At 46.9% G+C, this 24214-nt stretch overlaps 2 protein-coding genes across 5 annotated transcripts in view; one reads left to right on the top strand and one right to left on the bottom strand.

Moving 5' to 3' along the window:
• Nucleotides 1-22091, bottom strand: part of ATXN1 (ataxin 1) — a 403943-nt gene extending 381852 nt beyond the window's left edge. The window contains exons 1-3 of one of the 4 annotated variants that reach the window (XM_025999331.2): nt 21818-21975; nt 14447-14496; nt 13647-13764 (exon numbers count right to left, since the gene is read on the bottom strand). The gene's annotated coding sequence lies outside the window, so the exon portion shown is untranslated. Of the gene's footprint in view, nt 1-13646; nt 13765-14446; nt 14497-20604; nt 20794-21817 lie in introns of those variants that run through there. The other 3 variants (XM_072729077.1, XM_025999330.2, XM_072729076.1) reach the window with 3 other exon arrangements.
• LOC140594843 (uncharacterized) lies at nt 217-23019 on the top strand. The gene is made up of 4 exons (XM_072731936.1): nt 217-293; nt 19894-19957; nt 20679-21752; nt 22945-23019. Exons 1-3 carry the CDS (start codon nt 217-219, stop codon nt 21750-21752), a joined length of 1215 nt encoding a protein of 404 aa, XP_072588037.1. The 3' UTR covers nt 22945-23019.
• The last annotated feature ends 1195 nt before the right edge of the window (nt 23020-24214 follow it).

The raw sequence follows: 24214 nt of genomic DNA, 5'->3' as shown, positions 1-24214 counted from the left end.
GACAAAAGGTGTGTGGCTGCAAGGTGATCAGGAAAAGCATTCAACATTGTCCTAGGCATTTAATGACTAAGCCTGAGCCAGCTCAAAACCAGTCGGAAACAGATTTCAGACAATGGAAGAGCTAAAACACTGGTTCTCAGGAATGATGTCCGAGAGGAGGTCTCTGGAGCTGGGTGTCATCCTTTAGGGTGGCCCAGAATAAAATGGTGACGCATTATGCCTCCTGGCGAGCTCATAGCTACTTTGAACGGCAAAGACACCAAGTCCCGTGGACTTCCAACGAAGATCTTAAGGCAAGGAGAGATGTCCACCAGCACTCTCTGTGACCTGTTAGAGAGAAACATTCTTAGCTACTCCATCACCAAGCAAAACTCCCCCGCCAGGCTATATGGTCTTGACTCCTAGGAAAAAGCTGTAAAGAGATTGAGTGGGGGAAACGCCTAAAAGAGAGACGCCCTTTGTCATGACTGAAGAATTTCTAATGAGGATTCTGCATATAAAATCTAGCTTCAGTAAAGTCTCCAAGTGAATCAGACTCCAGGTATTTCTGAAGCCAACAGCATGATCGTCAGCCACCAAATTACTTCTGCAAAGAAAGAAAAGGCTTCATCACAGTGATTATATACGCTCCTGGCATCAAGAGATGGGAGGATGATTTTTACTGATTAACCTCTAGTTGTCATGGGGCAGTAGATACTTGTCATGGAAGTAACTCAACACCCTGTGCTGGTTTTGTCCAGCCCAGGAAGTATAAATCCGATTCATACACGGCTACATGAGCTTCCTCAACCCTCTCTGTGATATCCAGCAGAGAGACAGTAGGCACCTGCAGTCTGGAAATGACCCGATCATAATGCCTTCCCGTCCATTCTCTGAGAAGATGGCATCAGATTTCAAGATTCCACATATGAGAGAAGTTTGATTTCCTGATGTTTCTAGCCTTGCTGACACCGATGCATTAAGGGAAACCCAGCTCTAAAAGCTCAACTTTAAAGGTACAGGGACTGCAAAAGGAAAAACACCATCTTAAAACACCAGCTTAACACCATTAAGCTTTGTAGGCACTATGCACACATCTCGCTAAATTTATGATGAAATATTTTTGGGTAACAAGGCTTGCGTATATATCCAAGGGGCTGTACTCTCGCACCTTCCCAGCTCTATCTCAAGACTGCTCCATCGAACCATATCAGCTAAGCCAAGTTATGTCTTTTCAGTCTACAAATTAAAAGACACAACTGCCTAATTCCTGGGGTGACAGCAAAGAGAGCCGAACTCCAAGTCAGAAAAGCCAAGGTCACAGCACAGACCATGTAGGCTCTGGCCACTGGAACCCAGAACATTGGTCAACCTCTTACGTTCTGCTTCCTCCCCAGGAACGTGAGGAAGATACTCTCCAGACAAGAAGTCATTATGATTATCCAGGGAAACAATTTATCCAAAGCACCCCAAATTCTGTGATACACTATTATCAGCTGCAGCAGACCCATGACCCACTAGCCACTGCACGTGGTCTAAGTGTGCTTTTTAAGGCCGTATTTACTAAGTCAAAGGATGAGGCTGCAAAACATCCCCAGAAAAAAAGGATAGTTTTGGGACACCTGAGTGGCTCAGTGGATTAGAGTCTGCCTTTGGCTCAAGTCGTGATCCCGGGGTCTTGGGATCGAGTCTCCCATCAGGCTCCCTACAGGGAGCCTGTTTCTCCTTCTGCCTATGTCTCTGCCTCTCTCTGTGTGTCTCTCAGGAATAAATAAATAAAATTTTTAAAAAAAAGGAAAGAAAGAAAAGAAGAGGATAATTTTGACCAGTCCTACAAGAGAAACAAACAAACAACAACAAAAAAAAAAAATAGGACTTATCAGCCCAGTGAAGTCTTTGAAGACCCTGCACATTTAAAATGGAAAAGTTCATAAAAAAAAATTTTTTTAAGGAAATCATTTCCTGAGACTTCAGGGCAAAGAGTAAAAAGTGCACTATTTAGAAACAGAAACCCTGAGATTAGTCAGTCCACCAAATGTTCTCTGCATAGCAGAATAGCAAACAGCTAGTGTTTGTTCATTTCCATAGATTAACAGCCCTCTCTCCAGGACCTGAAGATGAAATGAACTGGAGGGTTCTGTTTGGAGAAGCTTCCTCTACTGCTGGTAAGACCCACGTTTCAAAGTCGCATTCTAAAAGACTCCCTTATTTTAACATTGCTTCTTCCTCCCGTTGGCCTATTCTGATCTCTGGATGACGAAACTGGATCTAGAGCTTGCAGGGAGAGGGAAAAAAAAGTCTCCCTTCCTTTTTATCGATTTACACAGAGTTCTTTTTTTTTTTTTTTAAGATGTTATTTATGTATTCATGAGAGATGCACAGAGAGAGGCAGAGGGAGAAGCAGGCTCCCTGCAGGGAGCCCAGTGTGAGACTCGATCCCAGGACCCCGGGGATCGCGACCTGTGATCAACCACAGACGCTCAACCACTGAGCCACCCAGGTGTCCCTACACAGATTTCTTAAATAGTACTGTTCATCTGGAGAACACCAAGATGGGAAACAAAAAAAATCACAACCTGTTCCTCCTGAAAAGTAGACAGAGGTACATAGGGTTACAGAGGCTTCATTAGAACAGGAAAGCCAAAATAAAACAGCAATATTTGGGCTTAGATGCCATCACCATATTTCCTTCAAACTCAAAAGAAAGCCAGGTTTTATGGAAGAAGATTTTTCTGAATAAATAACCAGAGCATCTTTTCTCCTGTCAATAAAATAATAAACTTATCTTATGGTCCTATGACCTCTTATGAAAGAAAAAAAAAAAAAAAAACAAAACTGCTAATCTTATGAAAAGTGTCAGATCAGGGCACCAGAAGCAGCAGAGGGAAGCAATCTTTTCCCAGCTCCTTATATAAAAGCTGTCTCTTCTCCCCTCCGCCCCCCAAAAAAGCTGCAGCTTGAGGTCACACTTCACAATGGCCTACGTTCCAATGTCCAAGGATGCAAGAGAGAGGAGGTGGATGGCCACCTGGCCAGCCAACTCCAAGAGGCACAGAGATATCATGGGTGGACTGCCCTTCCACCCCATCATGGGTGGGTTACACAGAGGAGGGTGCATAGTTCCCCAATCCTTGTGGGGCTTTACCTCAATTGGACCAACCTTGCTTAGGACTCTGGAACTACTCTCTTCCAGATAAAATGATCTCCTTGGGGTAATTCCTTCACCAGGAACTTTCACCCGAGTTGGAGACTGGGGTCCCAAGGGTGCTTAAAAGCTGGAGAATAGGGGTTAGGGAGGCAACTCTAAATTCATTCATTCATTCATTCAACGTGCTAGCTGTGTTCCTACATAAGAATCTTATGTAATCAGGGCAGCCCTGGTGGCACAGTGGTTTAGCACCACCTGCAGCCCGGGGTGTGATCCTGGGGACCCCGGATCGAGTCCCACATTGGGGTCCTTGCATGGAGCCTGCTTCTCCCTCTGCCTGTGTCTCTGCCTCTCTGTCTGCCTCTCTCTCTTTCCCCCTCCAAATAAATAAAAAATAAATAAAAAATAAAAGAATCTTATGTAATCGAAACTCAGTAGGAATTTTTTCAATATCAAGAAAGACAGTTTTAGACATTAAAAAACAAAGCAATCTTTTCCTGCATTGAATTTCTATAATAATAGTGTTCTGTGGGTTATAAGTGTAGTACTATGAAATTTAAATATCCCTGAGCGAATCCAGCATTCTATTCCACACAGTCTTTGCTCTGGAAAAGTCATCTTTGGGCCTTTCTTCATTCTCTCTGTCTCCTTAGCACAGCCTTCTTACACATTTTTATCACCTTTATCACCCCTTGTTTCGACACACAAAGCCACTCAAACAAACTTCTTCCACCACTGTGGTCCACGAGGCCCCATTCTGGTTCCAGACCACAATGACGTAAATCATGATCTATCTAAATAGATGGAATCACATCCAATTTGTATCCGGAAAAAGTCACATTATAGGGGAAATGATTGTGCTCACTGCAGGCCTACTAGATGCCAAATGCCAAGAATGGGGGATGTCACTGAGCTAAGGAAAAGGATGACAAAGTGTTATGAAAGGGGGAGAGAAGAGGGTGCTGGGAGCCCAACAGGCAGCACATAACCTCGTTCCGGGGCTCCCTGGGGAAAAGACTCTGTTGAGATTTTAAGAATGAGGCAAAGTCAGCCAGAAAGATAGGAATAAGTAGGTAGGTGTCAAGGAAGGCAGCAGCAAGATTCAAAGCTGGGACACGAGTTGCTTCTAAGGAGGAAATGCTTCTGTGGGTGAAGTGAAGCAAGTAAGGGGCAGCAGATGAGGGAGAGGGCCAGAGAGATAAGCAAGGTCCCCGGCCTGCTGTGTCAGGTTACAGATTCTGGACTTCATCCCCAGTACCATGAAAAACCAGGGCAGGAGTGAGGGAAAACAGATGCAAACAGATCTCGAGTCAGAAGAAACGTGCATTTGGGCTTCAGAGAGGAAAACTGGTTGGACCAGCACAAGAGGACACGCAGGGAGGCCATTTAGGGAATATATCACATCCCCATCCACCCCGCCCTGCTGAGCCACTGGCCCAAGTTCAGACTTTGAGACCAGATGTCCCCAAAGCTCAACACCTAGACAAGTGCTCACCACCATCTGCTCCAAGGGCTCCCTCCAGGGAAGAGTGGAAACAAGAAAGAAGCAGGGTGGCAGTGAGCCTCTCTGGTCTACTGTAAATGAAAACCAGACCCAAGGAGGCCCCTCCTCAGCATGGTGGCCTGTAGGCTAAATGAGCAAAAGGTGTGAAGACCGCAAGCTAGGATCTCTGAGAACAGCTCAATTTCGCCAGGCCTGAAACTCCTGACCGACTGCTCAGGCCCGAGGAAAGGAGGCTGCTAGGCAGCCAGCACGGGTCCCATGGCAGGGCCCCCTAACAGGAACACGGGTCAGCAGGAGAGGGTGGAGAACCCCAAATGTGGGGAGAGGAGACTAGGAAACTGGCCCAGATTGTCTCTCTCTCTCTCTCTCTCTCTCTCTCTCTCTCTCTCTCTCCCCGTCTGTGTGTGTGTGTGTGTCTCTCTCTCATGAATAAATAAATAAAATCTTTAAAATTAATTAATTAATTAATTAAAGTATCCAAAAAGGAATAGGTCCCACAGTCAATCAGGTTGGAGCAAGGCACATTCATTCATATAGCACTAGTAATAATCAAAATAGATACAACAAGCCTTTTATTTTTTCTTTTAAAATTTTTATTTATTTATTCATGAGGCATAGAGAGAGGCAGAGAAATAGGCTAGAGGGAGAAGCAGGCTCCCTATGGGGAGCCTGATGTGGGACTCGATCCCAGGACCCCAGGATCACAACCTGAGCTGAAGGCAGATGCTCAACCACTGAGCCACCCAGGTGTCCCATGGTACAAGACTTTTAGAAAACAATTTAGAGTTGCTCCCCCCACCATGGTAGTTTACCTAGGCTTTCTACTGTGACTGTATCCTTTTTTTGTTTAATTAATTTATTTATTTATGATAGAGAGAGACAGAGAGAGAGAGAGGCAGAGACACAGGCAGAGGGAGAAGCAGGCTCCATGCACCGGGAGCCCGATGTGGGACTCAATCCCGGGTCTCCAGGATCGCGCCCTGGGCCAAAGGCAGGCGCCAAACCGCTGCGCCGCACCCAGGGATCCCCTACTGTGACTGTATCCTAAGTAAATACTTAAGTGTACAAAGATATTCACTACTGCTTTATAACAGTAAATAAGTAGGGGCACCTGGGTGGCTCAGTCGGCTAAGCACCCAACTCTTGATTTTGGCTCAGGTCATGATCTCAGGGTCATGGGATGGAGAACAGCATTCACCTCTGCACTCAGTGGAGAGTCCGCCTGAGATTCTCTTCCTCTCCCTCTGCCCCTCACACTGCCCGCGCTCTCTCTCTCTCTCTCTCTCTCTCTCTCTCTCTCCCTCCCTCCAATAAATCTTAAAAAAAAAGTAAAAAAAAATGTTTTAAACAATAAAAATTTAAAAATAACAGTAAATAACTAGAAACAACGAAAATGTCCAGATATTAACACAAAACTTAAGTTAAAACAACTTGATAGAATACCTAATCCTTGCAAATGATAGTTGTAAAGTCTAGGTTACAAATGAGAATTTTTATGCTAAATGGAAAAAAGCAAAACTGAAAAAAGTTCTGTGTTAAATTACCAAGAACTAGAGGACAACTCATAGAGGTAAACATGATTTATGGACTGGGATGATGGGATAAAAGGGAACTTTTGCTTTTATTGGTTTTCGTTTATTGTTGTGATGTATAGGCAACAGATGTTTAAAATGTAGTATTTCTATCAATAACACAGTGGCAAATAGCCTCTTCTGTATAGCAGATCAACCCTTCCTGCCTAGATCAGTGAAGGGTGCTTGGGCCTTCCCAAGGTACAAAGGCCCACCTGAGATTCAAACCCTGACCGGAAGGGGCTCCCAAGTACCTGCAAACATGCAGCTCTTTGCTTTCATTTTTTCCCCCAGTTCTTTTTTTTTTTTTTTTAAGATTTTATTTATTTATTCATGAGAGACAGGGAGAGAGAGAGAGAGAGAGAGGCAGAGACACAGGCAGAGGGATAAGCAGGCTCCATGAAGGGAGCCCGACATGGGACTCAATCCCAGGTCTCCAGGATCAGGCCCTGGGCCAAAGGTGGCACTAAACCACTGAGCCACCCGGGCTGCCCCCAGTTCTTAAATTCTATGTCTTTTCCTTCTTTTTAAAATTATGTGTTGAGATCATACCATAAGCAATATATGTGGTAGATGCTCATTTGATCCTTCCAAAAATTCTGTAAGATAGAGGTTGGCATCTGCCCATTTTACAGATGACGACACTGAGAGTCACAGATTCAAGAAATATGGCCTAGGTCACACACCTAAGGGGCCAGAGCGAGAATTCAAATCTCAACCTCCCCATCTTCAAAGCCCTCACTTGCAACCGCCATGAGAACTGCTTCTTCCCTTCCCCTCTGCCTACAAAACAAATAAAACAATAGAACTTTCTTACTTGTCACCTCTTCTGTTTGCACAAGCTGCCTAAAGAAATTAACCAAACTATAATGAATCAAGAGACATCACATGAACTGCTTATAAATTAACCCATAAGGTAAGGTAATGTTGCACACATGGATGGGAAAAGTTGAGGCATAACAGAAAAGGAATTACCTCAAGAGTCCATCCTGGATGTGAAAGTAAAATCAAATGACATCCAAAGGATTTCTACTTGCAAATTAAAAGCAGAATTTGACCCTTGATGCTACTGCAGGAGGGCAGAGCTTTTGCAGTCTTCCTTGCAAAAACCAATTCCACAATTAGCTGAAAGATTCTTCCCAGTTATAACAAATCCACTCCAGAAATGGGAGTTGTTTGGGGCATGGTAGCAAGAATGGTAAAAAGGCACAGAAAAAGTATTATGCTAGGAAACTAATATAGATAGGGTGATAAATGATTGTAGGCACCGCTTGTGGCATACTCTATAAATAATGACATGGTAATAGCTAAAAATGTAAATTCTAATTAAATGCAAAACCTAACAAAGTCAAACAACAGCAAATGATGTTTGACAGACCAAAGGTCTTAGGGGAGCCAAGAAGAAAAATCACAAGAAAATCTGTTCATGGAACTGCACAGTGTTAGCAAAGAGGCCCAAGCCATCAGATCCTTCACCATCTGGTTCACTGCAGTTGGGGAAACTGAGGCCCCGCAGGGTAGAATGAGCATCCCAAGTCAACTTGCAGCAGGTCAGGAAACAGAAAGTCGGTTCCCAAACTCACGGTCACCTGCGAGTTCTCCCCACCACCACATTCACCCTGCCTTGCACTGGAAAGCTACTCTATTTTAAATCATATTTTTAAAAGAGCATTAAGCATTCTATAAATATTAAATTCCTTTTTAATAATTTTCAAATGCACAGGGGCACATTTTAAAAAGAGGCCTGGTTCGGATTTCTTTGGGAAAATTGCACACCGCTCAGTGTTTAACCTCGTATTGAGTGAAATATTAACAGGCCATATAATGGTTTCAGTGTTCCTTCAGTAAAGCTAAACAGAATTCGAAAAACATATCCCCCAGGCCTACAGTGGAGTTTCTGGAGCACACATTAAACTCCACGCTCTGCTCTACGAGCCCATCACTGTTAAGTAACTCATCAGAAAATAAAGAGGGAATTACCAAAGGGGAATTGCCAAGCAATTAGTTCTCTGAAGCAGATGACATACAAACTGCTGTAGGGAGGAGCTTCCCGGTTAGTCATATGTCAGAGGCAGAGCCTCCTAATCTGTAAATAAAAATGCATCACATATGATTACAGCTGGGATGTAGGCTGGGGCTGCCAGGCTAGTGCACAGATAGTAAATCCCAAGTCCTCATGTGTTCTGTGCGTCTATGAAGCGAGAGACGTTGCCTCTCAAGGCACTTTTTTTTTTTCTTCTTAAATCCTGTGATTTTCATTCAACCTAAGGAAGACAGACTGATCGCCCCCAAAGCAGGCTAAGGGAAAAGCGATCTTTATCCTTTCTCTATCTGTCTGACGCCAGGAGGTTAAAGATTCATCCAGGGATCCAGAGGAGGAGAGAAAATGAGAGACAGGGGAGGGACAGGAGGGTGCAGGCGACCCTGGCTTCCCCATGGCCACCACGTCCAAAGCCCGTCCTTCTTTCGCGGCACGTTTTGTTCCTGGAGCGGGCATCCCGTGCCAGCCCACCACCTAACAAACCAGGGCGATGAATAGTTTGTATCTGCCAAATCTTGCAAGCTGAGCAATGACCCGGAGGAGCCCTTGGGGGAGTCAAAAGTTCATCATCTCACTGGGACTTTTGATGCCGAACCTCATCAAGCTGGAGCCCAACTTAAGCCAATCCTTGGAAACACAGATAAGCAGAGTGCCACTGTCATCACTTTCTTCAATTAATAATTATTGAAAGTGCGTAGGACTCTCGGAGGCAGGAGGAAGAGGGAGAGGAAGGATGGTAACCCCTCGAGGACAGCCTGCATGCGACTGAGCAGACAGGGCAAGCTCCCAAATGGAAGGCTCAGCGCCCACAAACCCCTCCCTGCTCTGGACCTGCCAGAGGATGTCGCATCTCTACTGTGATTCTGTAACTAATGACTCCTGGGCAGGCCCTGCCTTTTCGACTCAACTGTAGGCTTCTTACAGGCAGCGCTCAGGGCTTGAGAGATAAGGCATGGCCCCAGTGAAGAGTACAGGGTGGGATCCAAGCATGACTTTCCCATTTAACAGCTGATCAACCTGGGGCAGGTTGCTTCTCCTCTCTGTGCAGGATGGATAATAACAGTGCCTACCTCCAAGGACTGCAGGAAGGATTAAATGAGTTAATGCACAGTAAGTGTGAATGACTGACCATCTCCACAAATCCTTGAGGGCCTAGCTGGCATAATGCCTCTCACACGGGAGATGCTCAGTAAACATGTGCTGACAGAAGGATCTGCCCCTGGCTGTGTTTTCTCCATCCCTCTGGCTCCTGTCCTAACCTTGCCTCTTACAGTAGGCATGGAAGCCACTGCCTTGTTCTGAGCTAGTCTGGGGAATAAAGGCAACCCAGCTGAATAACTCGGGTCCAAAAAAAAAAAAATCTTAAATAATCTGCAGACTTTCTCTAATTATATTAAAACAGACTGCCCACCAACAGACATGTAACCAGATCATTCCCAGCCTTCCCTTTCACTTTGAGCCATGGAGTCTTAGAATCTTTTCCTCCCAGAGTCAAGGCTCACTAATTCTGTATTTCTTTATTTTCTATAAAGTATAAACAGAAAGCCAAAACGCTCAGAAAGCTGTGTCGTGTGTGTGTTTGTGTGTGTGTATGTGTGTGTGTGTTGTAAGTTGTCACATTTTTAAGAGTCCACATTAAGCCTCCAGGAAAGCCTTTAGAATTACCAAATATGCCCATATTAATGTGCTTTATCAAAGTACAGTAAATGAATTGCCACAAATGAACAACTGCTCCGGAGTCAAGTAGATGGCACAATGTGATTTACGCCTATCACACAAGATGAATAAACCGACGGTGGAAAAGATCAAACGAAATGCTGGAATTGTTGTTAATATGCACAGGGCTTCAGTGAAAATCTTAATAAAACTGTTTAGATGAAAATAGAGGGATCATTTATTGAAATGAAAAGAGATACTGCATGCACCGAATTTCAAAAGCAGCATTCATTTTCATACACACACATATTAGATTTAGCTAAAATTAGCCCAGGTTTCTTTTCTTCTTTCTTTTCTTTCTTTCTTTCTTTTTTATTTTTAAGGTCTTAAAGGAATAAAGGTTTCAACATGATTTCACTGAGCTGCAGTTCGGCGCTGAGCTTCCAGGGAGAAGACCCAGCTCCCCACCCAGCCGCTCTCCCAGCCTGGCACCACCTTCCCTGCCCCTCGCTCTCCGAGGACCAAGCTGCACCTGCACCTATGCTCTGGCTCCTCTCCCGGCCTCTACCCTCCCCTCCACGTACTCCATGCCCGCTGATGTCAGTCCTGACATACAGGCACCCCCCACACACACCACCACCACCACCACTGCTGGCCTAGCACACTTTCTGCCAATGCAGCAAGAACCCAAAGCCCAATTCCAAAGACCACTTTTATGCCAAAGACTCCTCCAAATTGATCTCCAGACCTGAGCTCTTAGTAATCTTCTTCCCACCCCATGTACAAGTCAGATGCCCACCAGCACCTTGCTGCAGCCAGAGTGGCTTTGTGGGTTAGATCCCAGGCGCTCGCTTGCTGCGTCCCAGCCACTTCCTCGGTCCTCCCCGGGCTCCATCCATCTCTTCCCACAGAAATGCTAACCAGCCTTCAGAGCTGAACTCAGATGATCCCTCCTCCTCAGAGTCTTTCCTCACCATCCCACTCAGCGTCATTCTGAATTCCTTCAGTGTCAGAATTTACCCCAGTAAGGACAACCCACCCCATTCTGCTTTGTATTAGTTCTTCCCGGGCATTTCTTCTTGCCCCTACCTGACCACGAAAAATGCAACCTCCTTCTGGGAGCTCTTACTCACTTTCATTCCCACAGCCGTGTAGTAGTTTAAAAAAGACACGGTGAATAAATGAATGAATCATTTCTTTACACAGATCGTGCCTTTGAACAAGCTAGGTCATAACTTTGCTACAGCCATTTCCTATTTACGAAATAAGTAGAAGCAGAAAGACTTGTAACCTAGGTTTTAATTAAAAAAAAAAACCAAAAACCTTAATGAACATATAAAAGAGTACAGCATGAATGATGCTATTTCCTTGCTCACATTTAACCATCGATTGTGAGCACTATAAGGAGGCTATTATTTATGCAAAATGTTTAGATAATGCTTATAAGCTTCCTTTCAATGCAATCACAGAAAATGTCAGCTGCTTAGAATTCAAGGTGACTCTGCACTACTTTGTCGGTAATACAATACGTATTCATAAGACACTCAGACTTGCTTAATATACTATAAAAATCTCGGTGTCTTCTCAGTAAGCTGCACATACTGGCCAAGAGACAGGACTTTTTGATGCTTGTGTTTTCACAATAAAATTCTCTTTCAAACAAGCCAGGTGAAAAAATGTGCAAACCACATATGCAATGAAACCACGTCCCCAGAAACTTCAATGTGAGGATTCTCTGCTTAACATATGAAATGATAACATCCCTAAGAGATAAAGCAGCAGTAAGGCATCTCACCCCTTCCCAGTCAGCTGACACTTGCAGACCCTAAGAAGCTTACCTGTGCATGTAACTCTGGGGTTATTCTATTTCCTTTTAAACAACACCTCCCTGACCCACTGCCAATAAAATGTAAAGGACCCAGGTCCATACTTCACAAGGCTATAATGTCTGGGATAACTTCCTGCCCCATTCTCCAACGGGACTTTCCCGAAACATTGCACTTCAGTTACTCCAGTTTTTGTTTCTTTTCACTCAGACCACAAATAATTTCATTTGTGCACCCAACTTACCAGTTTGCCTTACAACAATAGAAAAACACGACGTATGCATCCTGGCGCAGTAAGAGAAACGAACTAACACAAAATTCAGAAAAATAAATAGAAGGTTCATTTGCTTTGCAGAGCTGCAAATGTCTACAGTGTCAGTCCAAAGACCAAGGTACAAGTGCTATTTACTGGCTCCTAGTCATGTATGGTCCAGGAGCAACCATCACAAAACAAGAACATTATAATCATCCTGTCAAGAGATAAGTTACGTGATCACAAAGATAACTTATGTTCACAGATCACAAACCATATGCTAGGTACCATCCTACTCCGTACACACGTATCATTTCATTGCATTCTCACAGCAGCCCTAGAGGAAAGTTCTAATCTTATCTCCACCTTGCTCAGCAAGAAACTGAGGCGCAGAAAGCCAACAGGACTCCCCAGGACACAGGGGCAGCTCCAGATATGAATTGCAGACAGGCTGGTTCCAGACCCCCATGCTCTTAGCTCAGATGCCATGGAATTCATGTGTAACTTAAAAATTCGATCTTAGGTATAGAGGGGGAGCCCTTTATTTAAGAAACACTGGTGAATCATTTTTAAATTGAACATTTCGGTAAAGCAAATATCCACCTCGTAACAAATTAGTTGCAAATCCAGATTTTTATAGAGGAGGTGCGGAAACAGTAGACTGTGTGTCTCGCCAAGTAAGGAAATAGAACATGACTTGAAAAGGGCTGCCCAGAGACCACCCAATCTAGCAGTTCCCAAACCTATAGAGCATCAGTATGATTCCAAGAGACCATTAAAGGTTCGTTTTGATTCAGGAGGTGGAGCCACAAATCCTTTCTCTCTCTCTTTCTCTTTAAGCTCTCCAGGTGATTCTGTTGCCCAGCCAGGCTTGGGAACCTCTGAAGGAGTCCATTTCCACAACTTCCAGTAGGATCACTCCCAAGGTAAATAGAAAGAGGGGATCTATTTCACAATCCCCTTTGGTTGCATACACCAGGGCTCCCAAGCCCTCTTGCCTCAACTTCGAACTTCCATGTCTCCCGATTTCATTTAGGCAGAATCCTGTTATCCTCTCTTCAATACAGAACCATGAGTCATCAACACTGCATACACCCTGTGTCTGCATGACTCTCCAGGCCAGAAAAATTTACTGTACGTGAGGCAATCAGGAAGTTGTAAAATCCAAACAGACACAAAGAAATTCAAGATTCGACAAATACTGGTTGCCACTGAACAAACAGGCCTCTGTCTCCCTACGCTTGATTCATTCTACAACAAAAACTTAAAACATGAAAACTGTGACTTATGGGAAGAGTTTGGCAGCACAACGGTCTCATGGAGTTAAGTAAAGATGGCAATGAAGACGACCAGGCCTAAGCCTAACACACAATAGCCCATCACCACCAAGTCCAACACAGACTTCTTGATTAACCACTTTCTTCTAAATTAAACCACAAAGAGAGACCATTTAAGCCAAGTTTAAAAACAAACAAACAAAAAAAAACAAAAACAAAAACAAAAAACCTCTCTTGGCCCTTTCTCAATTTCTCTCGGAATGTAGTTTGCAAAGGCAGTCACAGCCACCAGTGCACAATGTGCGAGAGCATGGGTATAACTAGGTGACGTTCCGAACAGGTAGGACTTTATCCTCTGATGGAGACTAGACACGCATAGCAGAACTCTCACCTGATTTCTGATGCACTTCCCTGGAGTGGCCGTGGAGGAGGAGATTGTCTTAGAGTGATGGCAAACAAATCCGCAGCTTGAACGGACCACCCTGGGGACTGGCTGCTGCACGATGCTCCTGCAGTGGTGGGGAGGGGGCGGGGGGATGTAGGAAAAGAAACCCAAAGTGAAAACCAGAACAAATAACTTCAAAAAATAATTCCACCTTAGCGCATCTGTACACTGAAATCTAAACTTTAAGGACAACCGATTTTGCGTTTTGCTTTATGAGAATTAGAGATACCAGCCAGCTCAGAAGGCAGCTCTGGTTTGGGGCAACAGGGCTCAGAGGAAAGCCAACGCAGAAAAAGGTCATCCCTTCAATCAAATTAAGAGCTCGGTCTCCCCATTTTGAGCCAGGGACTGTCATTCTCTTCTCTAATGATTCTAACCCATCATCTGATAAACACATGCCGGTAATCACAGGGATATCAGGTGAAATGGGCATGGATTGAATAGGAATTGAGCCAAAGTCTAATTTTCATATGGCATATATTACTATCAACATGCAACTTGGTGATTAGCATACCAGTCTAATGGGATAGAAAAATGTATCAAATGCAGAAAAAACTGTAGAAGTGTGCACAAGTCCACTAGACTTCCCACTAGATTTTAAATTATGTCGGTATCGAATGTATGTCTACTTCATTTTCATTTTGCCGCAATGCCTTGCAAATGGTAAAGTAAAAATTATCCACCGTATAATGAATGAGTGAATGTGTGAATGGATGGACAAGAGAATGAATGAATCTTCCATATACCTTTCCATCAGGGAGCTTGGTGCTTGTAGTAGTTTTTGTGAGGTAAAGACCTATGCACAGAAATGGAAGAAGTTGAAGACTTGACCTGCTAACAAGAGTTTTCAGCCCTATTAAAATAATATTTTTAAATACTGGTCATTCCCAACTGTCCATGTTAAATAAAGAATCAGTAGCACAGTTATAAGCTAACCCCCAAACTTGTCATTGCTGGGCGGATTTTCCGTCTTTGATTACTGGCGCTGATCTGTATATTTGTTTGGGCTGATTTTAAATTTAGTTTGGGTTTCCTAAGCCCACGCCAGGTAACAGTAGGAAGGAGGAGGCCCAGGATCACACTGGATGTCAGAAAGAAACTATTCTGGAGTTATGAATACGATCTCCAATGTGAATAATCCGTAAACAGGTAAGTGAGCCAATTATCCTTGGGTACATGGCAACACATCTCGGTAGTCATGATTATTTTCATCCATACACACTCACTATTTTTAAGAGCACAGCCCAGCTGGAAAGGAAAATAATTTCGATTGCTTTCCAACACTTTTCAAAGTCATGAATAGTAGCCAAAGCATTCTTACTTCTAACGAATCCATTCACCAAGTATATACAGAAGCATCTACTGCATGCCTGGGACTGATAGGCAAAAGGAGTGTGTTTTGTAATCCTTGGTTTCTCCGCATGTAATCTGTGAGTACAGAGAAAGTAGGGAAGCTGTTCCAGACTGTAACGTCTTTGAAGTCCTTGGAAGACTCCACTAAGTCTATCCTTCCACGAGGAAGCTCGTTGAGTTACAAATGTAAATGGTGGCCAAGTTAGAGAAGCTCACAAAATTCTATTTGCCCTTACACGGTGGCTGTTTTCCTATTTTGATCTAGTAATTTCTCAGAGGAAGCATCCAAATACAGGATAATCATTTCTGAACAAGGTGCAGGTACCGTGGATTTGCAGACAGCACTTGCTTTATGAGCTAACAGTTGAGTGTTTGCTTGTATATCTATGTGTGCACACAGTGCTATTTACATATCACCTGGCAGATAAGGTTTTACAGAGTCCAAATTACAGTCTCCTCCTATTCTGCTGAAGTGTACAGAACAGTCAAACATGATGCAAATGCTGTAAAATATTAATTTACTTTCACACTGGTATGCCTACTTATTTCAAAAGTATTTGTGTTGCTACACCAATTACAGTAATTAAGAGAGTTAACATAACTTACTGTTCCATCAGAGGGAAGAAACACAAGAGTAAAAGGAAGGCAGAGTGGAAGCATTGCAAAAACATGCAAACAAAATACAAAAAAGAAAAAAAAACCCACAAAAAAACCCCATTGTAGCCTATAGAATGTTGTCTACAACATATACACTAAAAATAGAATACTTAATATTTTAAAAGCACAGTGAACTACATAACACAATTCCATTTATAGCGGAAGATTACTAACATAGATGGTCTAAGTAACACCGATGTGGTAGTAAAGAGGAAATAATATATAAATAAATACAGTAGATAATATAAATAACTCGAGGAGAGTAGGCCAAAGCTAAGGGTGCAGTAAAAGCCACTGTGCCAAACACAGTGACAGAAGAATACATTTTCTTCGCATGTTAGAAGATAAATTGCTGATAGGTTAGCAGCTAAGACGATGATTACTAAAAACTTCTGCTAAATAACTCCCTCAAAGTGTGTCATGTGGAAAAAAAAAAAAAAGAGTTCCTCTTAGCCTGAATCAAAACAGCATAATCAGGGGAACCTCTGCCCCCTTAAGTTAATTCTGATTACACTACAATGAATTTTCTGAAAAGTTCATTTTCAGGTAGGATACCATTTTTGCTTACATTATGGCAATTACCATTGCATTTTCATTACTCCACAAATGGTATGCATTAAAAGTCATAGAAAAATCAATGAGACATTTCTGCTAACATCAAACATATCAAATAAAATATAACGCGTGTTGCTTTTTTGTCTGTAATGGTTCTAAACGTGTTTCAGTACATTCGGGATGGTAACATGTACTACAAACATTTATAGCACACTAGCGTGGAAAGTTCGTATGCATAAGGATTACAAAATATATCACTACACTGATGAAGACAGAATACATAAATTATGAAATAGGAAAAAAAGATGCTTAAAACCATCTCCGCAAATAAAGATGATTCACCTAAATCTTATTACGCCTATAATTTTAAGCATTTATATATATTTTTTTCAGAACCTTGATCCACTTACAACTCTCTCAGCCAACATTTAAAAATATTCTCTAAAACAGCATTCAGTTATGCTCATTATTATATCATCTCTTAAAGACATGTTGAATGAGTATTTTATTAAACTGAATTAAATGAAACTAAAATTTGAACAGCATAATTGAAAACTATAAGATTCATTCTTAAACAGGGGCAGTCCTGTTAGGAATGCCCTAGGCCAGAAATTATTATCTCTACCAAGATTTCTACAATGTATTATTCTCAATGCTTTTACAAAATAAGGAGGGCCTGCTTCTGGTAACTTTGGAAGCGTAACCAGAACTAAATCTGTTCTTTGAAGTAGTTAGGCTTGTACCTATCTAAATCGCTCACGCAAGTCAATCATTCAAATTACTGAATAATTCCAAAAATAAAAAGTCATGGAAATCAAATTATTTATGTCCACCCTGAAAATGATGTCCACCCTGCAACGACATCTCTTGCACCATGTCACATTAGTAAGCAAGCATTTGTTTCAGAGTCTAAGCTGTGTGTTACTGCCCACAACTAGAGTTGAAAGAATTAACATTCACTCCTACACTAATTTCCAGGGTTTTGATAAAATATGTTTATTGACTAACTTCTAATAGGAAACAAAATGAGCCGCTGTCATCATGTGTTAGTCATCAGAAACTGTCACTCAAGGTAAGTGGCAAAAGTAAAATCCACTTGACATTTCACAATGGAAAAAAAAATAAAGGCATGCTACATAAAAGGAATGTGAGTCTGTAATGACAACAAATACAGAAGTCACAGAAATGTGTTTACTAATGTTAATAATCTCTTAAGGCTGGCCTTTCCCAGGACTCACAGACAATGAAATGTAAGGCCATCTACAGGCACTCGACATAATCTGATGGCTAAAGAGTTTTTCTTGAATTTCTCCCTAAAAGACAATTTAGAAGCTCTGGAGCCTAGTTATAATATTCCTGACAAGGCATCACTTCCGTAACCCAAACCCTCGTAAAACGAAATTCGGAGGGGAAAATACTGACTTTCACAGTTTCCAATCAAGTACATTTTTCATACTCATTTTAGTATCCAAAAATACATATTCATGTCTTACTGCAAGAAATTTTCTGTATGTTGCACAATATAATCCGGGACCTCCAAAATGTGTAAAACTTAAACTTCTCTGCCTTATTTCATACCCTTGCCTCCCATCTATTTACCTCCTAGGAAAAAAAAAAAAAAAAAGCTTCTCTTAACCACAGCAGCACTAGATCTGAACAGGCCACAATCAAGTTACCAACCACATAAACTAAATGGTAGAAAGTCATAAACCCCCTGTGGGGAAGGAATCCTAGTCCCAGGGCAAGAAAGGATTTACCAATTTAGCTCTGGGGCTGTAAAAACTGAAAACTGACAGGCAGGATCACAACCAAATCAAGACATTATTATTCTCAATTACTTTCTCTTGCAAATATCAGGGTTATTAAAATACTCCCCCTCAGGTGGATCCCTGTGCAACACAAAGCTTCAGCAAACGAAGCTACCCACTTTTCTCTCCTTGCTATTTTTTTGGCAACAATATTATTTTTCTTCGCCTGGTGGCTTTAAAGAGGTGGTGTCCTAACGCAAAGAGTAGACTGCTCCCGGCTCTACAAATTATTAAGTGCTCATTAAATTACATCTCAAAATACAGTACAAGTTGTTTATTGTGTAAAAGCACCACTCACTGTCAGTCTACTAGCTATAGGCCTCTACCACCTCTCACCTGAGAGAAAAATCTTTGAACTTACTACTAACAGATGAGGATCAGGAATGGCCAAGAGGTCCAAATTAAAAATGTACACATGCAGAGTGGCTCCTCCAGTCCGTCCTATTTTTCGTTGTAAGAATGCCTATTGTAACGGTACAGTTTTGAAATGTGGCAATGGGGACAGGCTTCCTAAATAAATCACTTCCACCACCCAGTGAACGCTTTAGAAAACCGGCCCTTGACTACTGGCAACACAGGTTCTCAGGGATGGGTGCTTTCGCCCTTGAAGGGGTTAAGCGTCCGCCAGGCCAAAGGCCCCAGACTGCAAAAGAAATGTTGCTTTCCTAAGCTCAAAGGTTTCTAACAAGTACCAAATACTTGTTGATCTGTTCACCACCAACATCAGCAGGATTGCCAGGCTCCGCTCACTGTGTGGGGAGAGAGGCATTTACCCGCTGCATCCAGCAAGAACCGCTGGCTGGTCTCCTTTAGAAAAGTTTAGTAGCTTGGAAGTGTCATTGGGCATCCTCTCCACCCTCCCCTATCCACCCTCCCCCTTTCCCCTCAATCCCCTCCCCACCCCCACCCCCATGATTGAAAGGAGACACAACCCAAGGAGTGAACTCTCTCCTCTGGCTTGAGCAGCACAAATACTGTGCATAAAACACTTGGAGTAGTCCAGGCACAAGACAAACCCACCTGAATGGACGGAGGAACACTGTCTGTTGCCATGGCAGCCTGATCTAATTACAGGAGTGATCAGGGCCAGAGTAAGTGCAGGGAAAGCCTACACCACTGACACTATCTACAGGATGAGAAGGACAGGCAGCCAGGAGGGTTCGGGGGAGCCCTCCACCCACTGCTGTCCATGGAAGGTGGCTTCCAAGCCCGTTTGTCTGTGAAGCTGCTAAAATACTGACTGAGGCACGCACACTTGGAGGACAATCAGAGGAGATTAAATGCCACGGCGTTAGCTGTTATGGTGCAATCCCTTTCTAAGAGTTCATGTGCAGGATTTTCTCAACCTTCTCTTTGGTGGTGGTTTCCTCAGGCACAGGCTTCACTCCACCAAAAAAAAAAAAAAAAAAAAAAAAAAGTCCAAGTATCAAACTACAAATAAACCACAGGGTGGGCTCACAGGGGCTTCTAGGAAGGAACAGCAGGGCTCCTCAGAAACCCAAACAGAAATGGCTTAGCTAACTAACACTATTGAAAAAGTAACTGGCTCTGCCTAAAAATAACCATCAAGTAACTACCCACTGCTCTGTGCGATATGTACCGACAATGTTTAAATATTAAGAGCAGGCTGCATTACAAAACACAAATGTCATTGAGATGTGACTACTCGATTGCCAAAGGAGAGCTTATTTGCATATACACATTCCCGTGCCTGCACCAAGGGACACGCAGGGAGCCTGCCACTCTAGGGCGGTAGTTTTTATTCTGCGGGTGCAAGGGGGTCGTCTAATTCTACTGATCGTACCCTGCGGATCTCGCAGGGAAGCTAAGAATCTCTTCGGGGACAGAACCAGTTTGGAGGAGTCCCTTACTGCACAGCATACGGTAAACAAAATAAAAATAGCTTGCCGTTCTCGTTAGCCACATCGCGCATTATATAACCAGCTTCCGACTGGCTCTTTTTTTTTTCCCCCCCTTACTACTCTTCAGCAATTTCCCAATCTCCCGAAGTATTTATGTTACCCTCTTATCTGCAGGATTATATACTAAGAAAGCACAACAAAACAGAACAGCCACAGGGCTGAACCGAACCCCAGGGTCCCTGGAAACTGATTTTTTTGTTGTTGTTGCTGCTGCTGCTGCTGTGTTCTGGCAAGATCTCCACCACCACCCTACTTCCACCCCCCACGGAGGTCCTTTTGCTCGGTCTCCCTAGAAAACCTGAATTGCTGCACCGCTTCCAGGCAGCCCCCTACGTGGTCTGAAATAAAATGAAAGCACAAGCCCCGGAGTTTCGGAAGGCGGCGGGAGGGCGGGGGGCCCGGGAGGGGTCGGGGCGCCGCGGAGTCAGCCAAGGGGCCGGCGAGGGCCGCTGCCCCCCGCGCCCGCCCCGGCGCCCCCCGCCCCGCGCGCGCGCACACACGCGCACACACACACACACACACAGGCGCGCGCACACACACACACGCGCACACACACACACACACGCACACGCGCGCGCTCACTCACTCACACTCACGCCGCCGCCTCACCTCTCGCTCCGCCCGGCCGGCCCCTTCCCTGCCCCCGGCGGGACCGGCCTGCTCGCGGCGCTGGGACCACGTAGGAGGCGGCGGCCGCGGGAGTGGCGGAGTCTCCGGCCCGGCCCAGAGTGAGCGAGCAGCGGGGCTCCAGGGCGCATCCCAGTCCCCGCAGCGCCTCCTCCGCCGCCGCCGCCTCCTCCTTCCCCTCCTCCTGGCTTCATTCACCCTCCCAGCAGCCGCGCAGCCGCTCACTCCCGGCGCCGCTCCTCCGCTGCCGCCGCGGGCGCTGGCGGGGGCGCCGGCCCGGGCTGGGGCGCTCGCGGGCTCCGGGCTCCGGGCGGCGGCGGCTGCACATGATCAGGAAGCGGCCGCACCAACAGGGCGGCGGTGGCGGCGGCGGCGGCGGCGGCGGCGGAGGAGGAGGAGGAGCAGGCGGCAGCAGGGCCGCCGCCGCCGCCGCTCCAGCCGCGCTCCCGGCACCCGCACGCCGGCGCCCCCCGCGCCCACCCCCCGCGCCCCCCGCGCTCCCACCGCCCGGCGCCCGGCTGCGCGCAGAGTCCCGGGCCGCAGCCACACGCCCGGCGAGGCCGGCCTCCGCGGGGGGACCCCCGCCCCGGGCTCAGAGGCCGGCGGCCCCCCGCGGGGGGCGGGGGGAGGCCCGGCCCCCTCCGGACCCACTGGCTCCGCCGCCCTCCCGGGGGACCGGGCTGCGCAGGGGGCGGCGGGACGCGAGGGCAGCGCGACCCCCGGCCGCCGCCGCCGCCGCCGCCGCCGCCGCCTCCAGGGAGGGGGCCACGGGTCCCCGCACTCGCGGCCGCCCCGGCAGCCCCGCCGCTCCCCCCGCCCGCTCCCGCACCCCCAGCCCGGGCGCGCCCCCTCGCCTGGCGGGCGCCCACCGGCCCGCAGCCCCCCTGCCGTCCGTCCCTGCGCCCCGAGCGGGGGTGGCGGCCCGGGAGGCTGGAGCGGGAGAAGGTTGTATGTACACACGCACACACACACGCACACACACACACACACACACACAACACGACGCGTCGCTTTCCTTCGCTCCTCTTCCAGCTGTTTTCTGTGCCGGCGACTGGGGTTTGGGGTTTGTTTGCTGGTTGTTGCTTTTGCCCCTCTCTGGAGAGCGGGGGCAGGGGCCAATTTTAATCTAGGTAAGGGGCGAAGGGGATGGGGGAGGGGGAGGAGAGAATCAGAGGAGAAAAAAATAGCCACTTACTGTAAAGTGTAAATGGATCTGGGGTTGCGTGGGGAAGGGGGGGCAGAGGGAGAGAAACAGTGTCTTGCGGCTGCTGTAGCTCCGGCGGCTGCTCCGCGGGGCTTGTTTTGTGGTCCCCCTGCAGTGAAACAGGTCCTGGACGGCTCCGCCACTGTAGTAGAAATGATGTCTGCGGTATACTCCGCTCTCTCCTCCTCCTCCTCCTCCCCGTCCTCCTCCTCCTCCTCCTCGTCCTCCTCCTCCTCCTCCTCGTCCTCCTCCTCCTCCTACCCCCCCGCTCCCCTCCCCTCCCTCCTCCCTCCGCCCGCCCGCCCGCCCTCCCTCGCGCTCTCTCGCGCTCGCTCGCTCGCTCGCTCGCTCCAGTATGTAAATGTGTAATAGAAGCCAAATATGGAGCAGTTGGCTGCCGCCGCCGCAGCTCAAGGATCCGACTTGGGGGTGGGGGGGCCCGCGGCGGGCGGCGGGCGGCGGGCGGCGGGCGGCGGGCGGCTCGGAGCAGCGCGAGCGCACGGCGCGGCGGCCGGCCCGGCCCGCGCCCTTAACCCTTGGCTGCGCGCGGCCCGGGGAGGCGGCCCCCGGGAGGCGGCGCGCGGCCCGCGACCGGCTGGCGAGCGGGGGGCGGGGGGGGCGGGGGGGGCGCCTCCGGCCCGAGGGACGCTTCTTCCAGGTTTGGGAAAGGGGCGGGGAGCTGAAGCGATGAGGTAATTTCAGCGGTGACCGGTCGGTCCTCGCGCGCCTCCCCGGGTCCCTGCACCTAGTTGGAGGGGGACAGGGCGAGGACGGCGGGGTGCAGCTCGGGGCGGCCTGCAGGACGCTCCGGGGGGCGTCGCGCTCCGGCTCGCGGCTCGCAGGCGGCCGGAGACCCCCCGGCGGAGGGGAGGGGGCCCGGGGGTGATCCCGACGTGCCCTCGGCCCGGGGCGCGCCGAGAATCGTCTAAGGGGGCTGACTCGGATCGCCGTGCAGCGGCTTCAGCTCCTGACCCGGGCCCGCGGGGCTGCGGGATCGCCTCTGCGTGCGACTCTGGAAAGTTTGCAGGGTCCCCGCGCCCGCACGTGCACCGGCACCTTTCCTGCCTGCCGGAGCGGGTGCCCCCTCCTCCCCCCCCACCCCGTTTCGCTTTCTGCAGGTCTGGAAATCCGCTCGGGAGCACCCAGCCCCAGCCTCGGAAGACGACCCGCGCTCTGCTCTCGCGGCTCATTCGGATCATTAATTTAATCGGAAATGAGGTAACCGGTGCAGGAGACACGGAAAGCAAACCCAGCATCAAATGGCAGTTCTCGGGGATCCACGCTGGGGAACTTCCTCCGCGCTCGGCCCCTCGGCGCGGCCCCCCGCGGCCCCCCGCCCCGCCCCGCCCCCTCCGCGCGTGCCGCCGCCAGGTGTTAGCTGGGTGGCGAGGAGCCTTCTGTCGAGGGGTGCACCTTGCCAACAGGTGTGGCACCTGGAGGAAGCGCAGTGACATCCGTGCTGGAGGGAGCTCAGCGCGGCGGGCGGGCGTGCTTGCTGCAGATGATTCTGGAAGACCAGTAGGTGTCGGGGCAGCGTTTGACCCGTTTCAGGTGCTTCGAACCGAGTGTCTGGAAACATGATCTCTGCCCATAAGTTTCTCTCTGGAAGCCACCACTCCTGACTGTAAGCCGTATGGGGAGAAACCTTTGGCTGAGTTTACTTATGACCTAACGGTTAGTCACCAACCGAAGCAGGATACAGAATCACCAAGAGAAATGTGTCAGCTTCTAAACAACTGGATTGTAGAGCCAACGTGCTGCAGAAATAAAAATAAGCGTGCTCACAGCTAGGAAGGTGTAGAGCCCCGGAAATAATCTTTTTTCCTCACATTTTGAAATACCATGCACATGCATACGTGGCTATTTAAATCAAACTACTACTGTTCACTCTTACTCGTTCCTACAACTTTTTTTTTCTTTTTTCTTTCTTTCTTTTTTTTTTTTTTTTTTTTTTTTTTTTTCATTTAAAACGCAATGATTGTTACGGTTTAAATCCCAGGTTGCTCTAGAGTGACATTGTTGGTCTCATTACAGCCTCTAGTGGACAGTTAGAATCAGTTTCCTGAAAAGGCTCTTCCTGGTGTTTTGTTGTTGACAGGCATTATCAAGGTGAAGGCTAATATCTCAGAGCAGAACCCCGGTCCTGGCTCCTCCCCCTGCTCGCCAGAAAGGATCAGAGGCAGGCCTTTGGGCACCCAGAAGGCCTACGCTTTGCGCTGCAGGCATTATTATTATTATTATTATCACTGGCCTGCGAATGTTAATCAGAGAGCTTCTGCTCTTCATTTCAGTTTCAGACAGCCTTCACGAAAACTAACTTCATCTAAAATATTTTTGCAAGGGAGAATATTGGTGGCCATGTTTTTGGCTTAACTGCAATGTTTTTAC

The sequence above is a fragment of the Vulpes vulpes genome, chromosome 12 (genome assembly GCF_048418805.1).
Source record: "Vulpes vulpes isolate BD-2025 chromosome 12, VulVul3, whole genome shotgun sequence".
Classification (NCBI taxonomy): Eukaryota; Metazoa; Chordata; class Mammalia; order Carnivora; family Canidae; genus Vulpes; species Vulpes vulpes.
The sequence above is the reverse complement of the archived record's forward strand: the minus strand, read 5'-3'. Positions and strand labels throughout refer to the sequence as shown.

What these genes read in the sequence shown, in the direction of transcription:
- LOC140594843 (XM_072731936.1), top strand. Translation starts at nt 217, where the DNA reads ATGCCTCCTGGCGAGCTCATAGCTACTTTGAACGGCAAAGACACCAAG. An exon ending in CTTCCAACGAAGATCTTAAG is followed by an intron (nt 294 to 19,893) that starts GCAAGGAGAGAT and finishes CGGATCTCGCAG; the next exon opens with GGAAGCTAAGAATCTCTTCG. An exon ending in CCCTTACTGCACAGCATACG is followed by an intron (nt 19,958 to 20,678) that starts GTAAACAAAATA and finishes GGGACCACGTAG; the next exon opens with GAGGCGGCGGCCGCGGGAGT.